The sequence below is a fragment of the Mustela nigripes genome, chromosome 13 (assembly GCF_022355385.1).
Source record: "Mustela nigripes isolate SB6536 chromosome 13, MUSNIG.SB6536, whole genome shotgun sequence".
Lineage (NCBI taxonomy): Eukaryota > Metazoa > Chordata > Mammalia > Carnivora > Mustelidae > Mustela > Mustela nigripes.
In genome coordinates this window covers 142,280,835-142,292,423 of record NC_081569.1, presented here as the reverse complement: position 1 = coordinate 142,292,423, position 11,589 = coordinate 142,280,835, and the positions used below count along the sequence as shown (strand labels likewise).

Genomic DNA, 11,589 nt, shown 5'->3' with positions numbered 1-11,589 from the left:
AGGCAGGCAGAGAGAGAGGGGGAAGCAGGCTTCCCGCGGAGCAGAGAGCCCGATGCGGGGCTCGATCCCAGGACCCTGAGACCATGACCTGAGCCGAAGGCAGAGGCTCAACCCACCGAGCCACCCAGGCGCCCCATTCCACCAAGCGTTCTGACAAACTGAGTTAAACGCTTTGGGGAGGGTGGATGTCTACAGTTTCGTTTGTCTTTCATCAGGGACATCAGACATGTCTTCTGAATTCAAACTTTCTCCGCCGTCTTCTGTGGAGTGTGACAGTCCCTGACAGGAGCCGGACACGCCTCGTTCAGGTCTTCTGTGGCATCAGCATGTCCTGCTGCTATGAATGGGATCCTCTCCCACATGCTGGTTTCCAGCAGGGCGTGGCCGACACTTGGGTTTGTTTCTTGGTTGGAGTCTTAGGCCCAGGGGCTCGAACCCTTCCGAAGCCTGCCCGTGGCAGCCCGGCCTTGGCGGGCCTCCAAGTGGAGACAGGTCTGTGCTCCGCCTCCCCTGACGGCGTCCTTCCCAGGGCGACCGGGGGCACATCTACCTCTGGACGGCCGCTCTGGGGACGCTGGTGAATATTTAAACATCACGTCCGCCACGCTCTCCTGGCTGTGGGGCTGGGCTGGCCGACGCCATTGGCAGATTCTTCCAGCACAGGTGGGCAGGCCAGCCTCATGAGTGCCTGCTGGGGGCCCTTTCTCACAGCCCAAACACCAGACTCGACCAGGTTTGGAAAAAGTCTAGTTTATTGCACTGTCTCAAAGCACAACTAAAAATTAAAACCAGAAGGAAAAACCATACAAAGCACTGAAGCTAAAAGTAGTTTAAAAGTATCCAACTAGACTTAGGTTTAATTGCACTAAAGTCCCGTGGGTTTAGGGGAACTCTGCTGTCTGAGGGGGGCCGGGCAAGGCACAACATACAAGAGAGGGGCCGCAGCCAGCCTAGGAGTGACGACTGAACTCCGAAAACAAGGATTCTCCAAAAGTGGAGTGTGAAGTAGGGTCTGGGATTTCAGACTCTTGTCCTTGTTTAGACCGGGAACACCCCCATCTTTGCGACCGGCCGGGTTCCGTCCGCGAACCCATCTGATCGCTCTTTAGCTGTGGCCTGGGGGCTCCCGGACACACTTGCTTAGGAGAAAACAGGCGTCGAGTAACTGGGCCCCGGGCCAAAGGCAGACTAAAAAAGCGGCGAGGCTGGAGTCCTGCTTGGGAGCCACCTGCGGGATGGGGGGCGCTGACCCCGGGGTGGACCCGTGGTGGGGCTGCTGAGCCCATGGCCCAGATGCCCACGAGGACCCCAAGAACTGAGGTCTGGCGAGGCCACTGCAGGCCCCATCGGGAACTCCCTGGAGGCGTCCACGCAAGCCCTGCGACGGTGCTGCTCCCGCTCGGAGCCAGCCGGCAGGTCCCACGACGGTCCCACAAGGGGTGCCCGAGCTCGGGGAAGCTGCGGCGGAGGACTGGGCAGGCGCAGGGCAAACCACGCGGAGGAACGAAAGGCCTTCCGCTGGTTTCAGGGAATAGATTTCTCCTCTAAATTTATAAGAGCTGATTTCGAATGAGGTATTTTATGCAGGTTTGTAATACAACAAACAAAAAAGGCAATAATTAGTAGACGCATCCTGGGAGAACGCTTCTGGGCTCCAGGACGGCCGCCAGCAGCGCTGCACAGCACTGCGACGAGCACGCTCAGTGAGCAACCCCGGCTGGGCTCCCCCACGGCCCGCTGCGCCTCCCGGGGCCACGGCTGCCTTGGAAACACGTGTACCATTTCTATTCCGTGTCCTCCACCGACCAGTATTGTTTTGGCTAAAGTGTGTTCTCCAGGAAGTGAGCGTGCGGTGCCCTGTGAGCGGGCCGGGAGGGCACGGGCCGGGTGTGTGTGTGTGTGTGTGTGTGCGCGCGCGCGCGTACACTGTGTGCTGGCACAGACCAGTGCCCCACCTCTCTGACGTGGGCTGGGTTTCCCAGCCGGGGTGTCCAGCGTGGAATGTGCTAGAACTCAAGTCCCTGTGGCGACCGTGAAGCTGAGCAGGACCCTCTCAGCGGTGGGAGCGCGCTGACCTCCGGCTGCCTGGCTCATGCCTGCGGGGGCCCTGGCAAGGCCGGGAGGAGGCCGGCGTTGCCGCGCTCGGAGGCGGCCTCGGCAGGAGCTCAGAGGCACGGCCGCGCCAGCAAGGGCTCCGGATCGCTTGGCTGAGGCTGTGGGTTCTGGAACAAGACGGAAACAAACATGGATGAAAGCAAGTGTGGGCGGTCTAAGTCGGCCCGACATGTCTGGACAGGAGCCGACGAGGTGTGGCCAAGAGCCCGTGACTCCAAAACCACCATGTCCACCCCCCATCTCGGCCTCCTCACTCCTGAGCGCCTGGCCCGAGGCTCCGTCAGATGACCTCCCACTCGTCCTCCAGGTCCTCGGGGTGGGGGGTGGTGGCATGGCTGCTCGCGGCACCATGCGAGTGGCTGAAAGTCCTCGTCAGCCGCTGGAGGAGGTAGCCGGGGGGGCCCACGGCCCACAGCTCATCTGACGAGGTCACTGCAGGGACGAGAGGCAGATGCACGCTCGTGAGTCACCTGCCGGGGCGGCGGGCACAGGTGCAGTTGGCCGGCTCCCCGTCCTGCCGTGGCACTTTCTAGCTGGTGTCCCCAGACACGCCACCCCCAATCTGTGCCTCAGTTCCCTCAGCTCTAAAGTGGATGGCCCAGTTCCGGCCAACTCTGGCCAGCAGGGTGCTGGGTGCCCTCCCTCAGGTGTGACCCTCGGCTCTTGGGAGAGCGAGCCCCGTGGGAGCAGCCTCTTGTGGAGCCCCCACTGACCTCGTCCACGGGAGCCCCAAACCCACGGAGCCGAGCACTTGCCTGTGAAACAGGTCACGTTGCCAGGAATTTTCTTCCAGTAGTCTCCCGCGGGGTTCTTGTCGGTGATGCCGTACCGTCGGGCAAGGTCACCGTTGGGGCAGCGGGCCCACACGGTCCTGGTGCTTAGTGCCAGCTGGCAGGCCTGCAGCCCTGCACGCCAACAAGGTGCCGTCTGTCCTGAGCCCCCAGCTAGGACAGGCCAGACCGCCCTCTTCCATGAGTCTGCTCCCTCCCACCACTGGGTCCTGCTGACCAGGGGGCTCTGTGCGGACAGTGCCCTGCACTGCAGGGTTCGGAATGGTGGCCGAGGGAAAGGATGCCCCACCCACCGGGCAGAGCTAGCAAAGCTGCCAAGAGCCCAAGGCCAGGGCACACCAGGGCCCAGGAGGTCTGGAAGCAATCAGCCCACACAAAACTCCAAGGGAACAGGGTTACGCCCTCCGACAAAGGGTGTTCGGTTAGGTCCTTGCTGTCACCTGCCTCAGTGGGACAGCAGAAAGGAAAAGAAACCCCGAGTGCAAAGGCTGGGCCTGCCATGGAGGCCGGGCCGCTGGACAGAGCAGGTGCCCACGGAAGGGGGCAGCTTGAGTTCCCACCTGGCACGTGCTCCCAGTCGGTCCCCACGGGCATCTCTTCGGTGATGCCGGCCCGGACGTGCACGTTCCACCTGCTGTCGAGCGCCCACAACATCTGGTCGTTGGGACTGCAGTGGACGCTGACCAATGTGACCCCCGCGGGCTGCGAGCGGGAAGAGACTTTCCTTAAGAAAGGAGGTGGCGGGGCATGTCGTTTTTGGAGACAGCAGGGACAGAGGGGTTTGGAGGGGAGGCGGAGAGGACCTCACATGGACAGACGCCATCCCTGCTGCGTCAGGCGAACCCAGATGGAGCAACCACCCAGCGCGTCAGCAGCAGCGTGTCCTGAGGGACAGAGAGGCAGGGACAGGCCAGAGAGCAGGAGGACACCAGAGGTGCACATAGGGTCCTGCACTGGGACGGGCAGGTGGTGGCCATGGGCAGCAACAGAAGAGGCAGGTGTGGCCACTGTCCATGCCTCTGCCTGACGGCAGGTGAGGCCCCACGAGGGAAGGCGGGCTTTGGGGAAACCCGGGCCTCGGAGGTCCCCGCATGCATAAGCACACGGCCCCAGGCCCAGAGCTCTGTGCGGAGAGAAAGCAAACCCAGCAGGGCATTACTAGTGGCTGAATCTGGACGAAGGGTCTACGGGACTTTGTTGAAATATACCTGCAGGATTTCTGTTGGCCTGAAGTTTTTTCAAGATAAAAAGTTTAGTTTAAAAAAGTATAGAAATGGGGTGCCTGGGTGGTGCAGTTGCTTGAACACCTGACTCTTGATTCTGGGTCAGGTCATAACCTCAGGGTTGTGAGATTGAGCCCCGCATCAGGCTCTGTGCTCAGTGCAGTCTGCTTAGGACTGCCTCTCCCTCTGCTTCCCCGACTCCCCGTGGCTCCCTTTCCCCTCTCTCTCTAAAATAAGTAAGTAAATGTTTAAAAAAAACTATACAAATAAAACCCACCAAGATATGCTATTGCTGTCGTGGGACGGCGACAGAGGTGCACGGAAGGAGGCTTCGGCCAGCCCCCGGGAACTCCATCGGGGGGGGCGGGGTGGCCTGGGCGGGGGCGAGGTTGGTGTCGCGGCGGGCCGCCCCACGCACTCTGAGCCCTACCTTCCACGCTGCTTTTCATTCAGGTGGGACAGGGCGAGGGCAAGGCTGACCATGAGAGAGCCTCTGTGTGCACAGCAGGAAGTGGGGACTGGCAGGCCAGAAGGCCAGTGACTCTGCCCACCAGGCACAGGCCTGGCCCTTGGTGGCTTCATGACCAATGTCAGCTAAGAACCAGGGCATCATTTAACTCCCACTGTCTCTTCTTTAGGCACCATGCTTGTAAAGGGCCCATCTGGAGCCACCCACCTGGCCTGGGTGCTGCCACCCAACAGGAGGACACCTCTGGGCTTGAGCTGCCCTCCAGCATGTCCCCTTGGGCAGTGACATCCCCCGCTGGGTTGGCTTCCCGTCCCCAAGAGGGCACAATGCCAGCTGCCCTGCCCTACTCCCTGGTCAGCCTGGGGCCACGTTCCCATGTTCCATAGCTCCTGGTCCCTTGTCCACTTTTCATAGGACAAGGGGAAGCCGCTTCAGTGTCGTGTTTGCCACCTACTGACCTGTTCTGGTTCATCCAGGGCTGCCCGCCCCTTAGCCGGACGCTTCCCTGCCCGTGAGGACAAAGCCATCTGTACAGTCCCGGCCCTGTCACCGGCAGTGCTGGTGATCACCGAGCCCGGGGTCTGACTGTCCTCCCCCTACTGACCGACACTGTGCATTTTCCCGGACCTCGGTGGGCCCTGCCTTCCCGGGCTGCTTCAACTGGACCCAAAGCAGCCCCCGGCGGGCGCTTGGCGCTGACACGCGACTCCGCGCTTCTTCCCCCGGGCTGTGGTGGACGCGGTCCCTCTCCATGCCTCACGCTCAAGACATAGCCGCACGAGGGGCTTCCTGTTGTCACGCTGACATCACATAACCTCCAAGCCAGCCACCAGACCCCCTCAAGGGATGTGGGCAGAGGGGCTCTTCGTGTTCCCTCCACCCCACTAAGGGGGCCAGGGGCTCCGGGTCTCACTACCGGCCACTCGGGGCAGGGGCTTCCCACCCGCTTGATTCATGAACGGATGAGCCAGCCTCTGAGCAGGGGGGCCAGCAGGTGCCCAGCGGCTCAGCCGATGGGAGACCAGGGCACACGGAGGACAGCAGCCACCGTCCAGACAGAGGTTCCTCGCACTGCGTTGTCACTCACCACTGGGCGCCTGGCATCTCTGCCTTGCCTGCTGCACGGCCCTCAAAATAGCCTCCTGTGCTTTCGGAGCGGGGGAGCCCTGAAGCTGCTGCCAGCATGCTTCGGGACGCCGGGAGCTTCCCACCTCCTCTCCCGACCTGGGGCCGTCTCTGGCTGCTCCAAATTTCTCCCTTATATGGAGCTCACGGGCACACGAGTGGCCACGCGCTCCCAGCCTCACAGCAGAGGCCATCTGTCCATCTGTGGCGTTTCGAGAGAGAACCGGCATCTGTCCCGAGTCCTACGGCCACAGGCAAGGGTACCCTGGCTCAGTGCATCAGGCCTGCAGACCCGAGGCCCGGGGAGCCTGGGAGAGTTGGGCAGACTGGGCTGCCTGTGCGGGGCACGGATCGGTCAGGCAAGAATCGTAAGGTTTTTGAAGGCTGGTTTCAGGGGGAGGACAGGGGCTATCAAGAAATAAAAGGAGCGCCGTGACAGGCGACAGCCCTGTGACAGTAGCTATCCAGAGAGGAGGCAGCCTGAGGGACACACAGCAGCTGGGGGATGAAGGGCCCGCAAGGGAGGCTCAGTGGGGAGCACGTGTATGGGGGGAGGGGTTGTGCGATTGGTTCTACAAGCTTTTTGTGACCGTGCTACCAAACCAGTCCCTGTGGAGGATCAGGCCGCTGAGATGTCGCTGAGGCTTGGCACCAACCCGGACAACGGCCACCAATATAAAACCAGAGTAGCACGTAAAACCCCGAGTCACTCCCCAGCACCAGGCTGCAGATGCACAGGTGAGCTCCGAGGGAGCACCTGCCATCTCCCCTGTCCGCTGGGCAGCCAGGACTGTGGGCCTGGGGCTGGATCCCGTGGGACCACACACAAAGCTACAGAGCACCTGGCCCTGCTCCAGCTCTGAGGGCTGCTAGGTATACCAGAATCCAAGGCGTCTGGAAACCTGCTTACCCCACTCTTTTTTTTTTTTTTTTTAAAGATTTTATTTATTTATTTGACAGAGAGAGATCACAAGTAGGCAGAGAGGCAGGCAGAGAGAGAGGAGGAAACAGGCTCCCGCTGAGCAGAGAGCCCGACGCGGGGCTCCATCCCAGGACCCCAGGACCATGACCCGAGCCGAAGGCAGAGGCTTCAACCCACTGAGCCACCCAGGAGCCCCACCCCACTCACTTTTTATCGAAGGTTCACATGCATCCAAAAAAGCACACGAATCCTAAGTGTATAGTTTGCTGGGTTTTCACACTCTGAGCACAGATCTGGAATCTGAACAGGAGCCTGGCTGTGCACCCAGTTACCACCCTGCCTGCTTTCCACACCCCACACAGGACGCGAACCTCACTCCGAGGCCGCGGCACAGAGGCCTCTGAAATGGGTAACGGCCCTCCCCAGCAGCTGGAGGCCTGCCCCAGGACAGCCCAGGGGAGACTGCGGGGAGAGGGAGGGCCGCAGGCCCAGTCTCAGAGGACAGAGGAGCACAGATGGTCCAAATGAAAGCGCACAGGGAGTAACTGTGCACTGGAAGAGGAAGAGCAGAACGTCCTTATGAAGGGGATCATCTTGCAGCAACTCCCAGACTGGGTCCCACGGAACCCCATGCCAGCCCCATGGTGGGGGGCTCATGCTGCCGGAGCTCTCGGAACCACTGCCTCCTGAACACGTCTATCGGGGGGCCCGCAATTGCCTGCTGGACGAGGAGCACCTGCAGTGCACTGGGCCCTGTGCCAGGCACTGGGGAGACCTCAGTGCAAACAAACCACACACCCCAGCCCCCGGGGGCTTTCAGTCTACTGGGAGGGCTGGGTGAGGGGGCGCTAGGAGAGCCTTGGTGCAGGAGGGGTGGATGGCCGGGCGGGGGGGTCGCCTGACCTGGCCACGCCGGGAAGGTATGCTGGACAGGCTCAGTGATGGCAGAACCCACAGACAGGTGCAGGTTTGGAAGCAGGAAGGACACAGGGTGGTTAGAGCCCAGTGACCAGAGACAGAGTGGAGAGATGTCAGAGGGCATGAGGGCGGGCCACTGGCGGAGGGAGGAAGTGGATTTCGTGCTGAGTGAGGTGAGACGCCACTAGACGGTTGTGAAAACAGGGGTAACGCGATATAATCCTGGACGTTGGGAGGACACACCTCGGAGAGGCCCGCTCGGAATCCTGGCGAGACAAGAGATGGCCCAGCCCAGGGGTGGCAGTGGACCATCTCTGGGCAGGCATGCAAGGTGCCAGCCACGTCACTCCGGGCAGGGCTGCTGCTTATCTGGATCCTTCCCCTGCACAGGCGGGTTGATAAACAGACACGTGAGCAGAGTGGCTGCTGAGTCAGAGTGCGAAGACAGAGAGAGGCCTCCAGCGAGATACACTCATGCCCTTCCCAGAAGGAGGAAACGAATGGCCACAACGCCAGCAGCCAGGAGGTGGGAGCGGACACGGCCCGTCAGCCGCGGGGCTCGGGCACCCCGCAGAGTCGCGAGTGAGCACCTGAGGGCCGGCCAGACCGGTGGGGCTGGACACGTCCTAGGGCCAGGAACCGGGAAAACCGCCACAGCTAAAAGCAACGGACTTCCTGCTTCCCTGGAGCAGAAGGTGCTAAGAGGTGTCAGGGTGACTCCCGGCGGGAGCCCGCGCACCATGAGCCACAGTAGGCCCCACCACGCGCTCACTCACAGCAAGGGCTTGTCCCCGAGTTCAGCAGCCGCCTCCCTGGACCTTTGCAGGATTTATTTGGTGAACTTAGATTTTCTTTGGTAATGGTCACTTTGGATTTGTTCTTTCGTCCGTAGACTACTGTTTCAACTTTTTAAACTGCAGGAGAGTCACCATACGGTGCTGTATCCGTTTCAGGCGCACGACACAGCAGCTCAACCACTCCGCACGTTCCCCCAGGGCTCCCGCAGGAAGTGGGTCGCCACCTGTCATCAAGCAGCGTCCTGACGGTGCCGCTGACCCCATCCGCCGTGCTGTACTTCCCACATCCGGGACTTCCTTATTTCACAAATGGAAGTCTGTGCCTCTCAATCGCCCTCACCTACGTCACCCACCCCTAAGGCTGTCTCTCTCCCTGGACCTCCTGGAGGGCACCCGAGAGCTCCTGGCTGAGCACGGGGCCCTCAGGTCTACTGGCTGCGTGGCTGCGAGAGAGGGACACCACAGTCTGGGGCTAAGTGAGCCTGAGCAGGTCAAACCGAGCATACCAGAGGCTTCTGGAAAGAGTAGGCATGACTCAGGGTCCCAGCCGCCTGCTAGTGAACACCACAAAATCACAGCCCCTGGGCCTTATACTCCCACAGGCTCGTTAGAGAAACATCAACAACGAAATCAGAAGGAATTGTAAAAAGTGATTTTGGGGACATTGACTGTTAATACTTTGATTTATTTTTAGCTTTTTTCCTATGGCAAGCTCTTTATTTAAAAAAAAAAATCTGGCTTATGTCATTTTGTGTTCTGCTTTTGGCTCAGTTCACCATATCCAAAGCCCTTCCCCAGGCCGCCACAGCTGTGATTCCAACAGGGGCCCTCCCCAGTCACTCAGGGCTTTCTGGAAGACAGACCTGGGCCCCGCATCAGGTGCTCTCCGGAGGGCCAGTCCCTGGCATGTGTGATGCCGTCATTCTCAGGCAGAGTATTGGAAGCATCTGTAACCGATGGGATAGGAACACAACAGTGGCAAGCGGAGGGGCTGGACATGGGTGTTGAGTGTGACTCAGAGGTCAGGAGGAATACAAAATGAGGTCCCTAGTTGTCCCTGGAGACCTGGGTAGACCGGGAGTGGCCTGGGGCCTTGGGACCCAACTGAGAAGGGTTAAGAGCGAGAAGACAGCAAACCGGGAGGGGAAGGCGGGGGGGGGGGGGGGGGGGGGGGGGGGGGGGGGGGGGGGGGGGGGAGGGGCGGCAAAGCCCAGGCGGAGGGAGCCTCAGGGCCTGCGGCCAGTCCTAGCCTGGAGGAGCCCAGCCCTAGCCCGGAGGAGCCCAGCCCTAGCCCGGAGGAGCGGAGGACTTCTTCCCTGGAGGGGCCTTGTCGCAGGGAGGGAGGAGGCCTCGCAGAAGAGCCATCAGGCACCAAGCGCTACCCGCCCCACAAGCTCCACCAGTCTCTGGGACACCAGGGTCCCGACAACACACTGTGTCTTAGTGACCTTCGTTTCCCAAAAGACAACCAAACAGCAGGCCCTGAGGAATGTTTGCTGAAGCGGAGAGAACGGAGGCTCTGGGAACTCACTGACTGGCGCTTGCCAGCCTCTCAGCCGGGCCCTCTGCCGCCTACCCACCCAGCTACCTACCTCCCCGTCAGCACACACCTGCCTACCCCTGTGCCTCCACCACGCTCCTACCAACTCCCAGGTCACCAACCCAGCCAACAGAGCTTCCCCTGAGCACCTGCCATGGGCCAGGCCCGGTGCGAGGTGCTAGGACTCAATCTTCCTGACCGCTGGCATAAAGTCTGGTGAGAGATACATCGTTCATCGCGAAGTCCCACAAAGAAAGAGAATTCTGACTCCAACAGGGAAGGCCAGTGTGAGGTGCTCTGAGGACATACGGTGTGCGTCAGACCGGGGCCAGGACGGCAGGACGCGCGCGCCAGGCGGCTGGAGTGGGAAGCGCGGGGCGGCACTGCACAAGGCCTGCCTCCTCATACAGGGCGGGAAGGTTCGCCGGGGCCCAGGGCTCTGAGGCTGAAGGTGTTCGGAGAAGGAGAGCTTGGAGGAGGTCCCTGAGGGCAGATGGTAAGAAACAAGATGCCACATACAAAAGACTTCTCGGCTGACTTGAGGGCATGGCGCCTTGGTCTCTGAGAGAAAAGGGTCAAGTTGGAGGCCGTATGGAAAAGACAGGCACCTCCTGGGGGAGACAAGGCAGCAAAGGTTCCATCAATGTCACTCGCCCTCTGCCACCACTCTGAGGGCTCTCGAACATGGTCCAAGACACAGGGTTTCCCAAATGGCGACGGGAGAAGTCCCGACACGTGGAAAAGCAAACGCCGAGGTGGGGTGAACAGGGAGCAGGCTGTGAAGACGACGCGTCCCATGGGCCGTTTTCAAAGCAGGAAGCTTGTTTTTGCTGAACCCAAGCCCCTCCAGAGGGAAGGTGAGTGAGAGCGGGTCCAGTGGTTCCTAAACCTTAAGTCCCCAGGATCTGTGTGGGGAACTTATTAAAATGGCACATTCCTTATTATTTAGCCATTAAAAAAAAAGGAATGAAATCTTGCCATTTGAGGAGGGAGCCAGAGGGCACTATACTAAGTGAAATCCGTCTGTCAGAGAAAGACAAATGTCGGATGACTTCACTCATGTGTGAGCACATGGCAAAAAAAAGAGAGGAACCCAGAAACAGACCGTAACTACAACAGAACAGACCGAGGGGAGGCGGGGAATGGGGCTTAAGGAGCACCCGTGGGAGCAGCGCCGGGACACGTGTGGGAGGGCCGAATCGGCCCAGTGCACACCTCAGACTAAGAGAACACTGTACGGTAATGGACCGGAACTTAAGTAGAACTATATTACAGAATGAATGAATGAATGAATGAACAAATGGCACATTCCTGGGCTTGAGTCAGCCTTTCTGCATCAGACTCCGGGGCTAGGGCCCAGACATGACCTGTTCATAAAACAAACAGCTCAGGCAATTCTGTTCCGATTACCTGTGGGTTACCTCCCCCTCTTTTTTTGGTAAAGATTTTATTTATTTATTTGAGAGAAAAGCATGGAGGGGGAAGAGCAGAGGGAGAGGGAGAAGGAGCCGGATGTAGGACTCAATCTCATGACCTTGAGGATCATGAGCTGAGCCAAAATCAACAGTGAGTTGGTCAACCACCTGAGCCACCCAGGCGCCCCTCTGTGGGTTACCTTTTGAGAAACTGCTCTGCCCTTCTGTCAAGAAGTAGGCAAGGTGATACTTCCAAAGCAGTGTATAGGAAGCT

The 11,589-nt window shown here is 59.9% G+C and overlaps 1 protein-coding gene across 3 annotated transcripts in view; it reads right to left on the bottom strand.

Annotated features, from left to right (window-relative positions):
- Positions 1–734: 734 nt before the first annotated feature.
- The window catches only part of TECPR2 (tectonin beta-propeller repeat containing 2), a 98,484-nt gene continuing 87,629 nt past the window's right edge, over positions 735–11,589 (bottom strand). Inside the window, exons 18-21 of one of the 3 annotated variants that reach the window (XM_059374032.1) lie at positions 3,467–3,608; positions 2,871–3,020; positions 2,370–2,547; positions 735–2,222 (exon numbers count right to left, since the gene is read on the bottom strand). In XM_059374032.1, the coding sequence (XP_059230015.1) occupies positions 2,396–2,547; positions 2,871–3,020; positions 3,467–3,608 (444 nt within the window). In that variant the 3' untranslated portion in view covers positions 735–2,222; positions 2,370–2,395. Of the gene's footprint in view, positions 2,548–2,870; positions 3,021–3,466; positions 3,609–9,058; positions 9,308–11,589 lie in introns of those variants that run through there. The other 2 variants (XM_059374031.1, XM_059374033.1) reach the window with 2 other exon arrangements.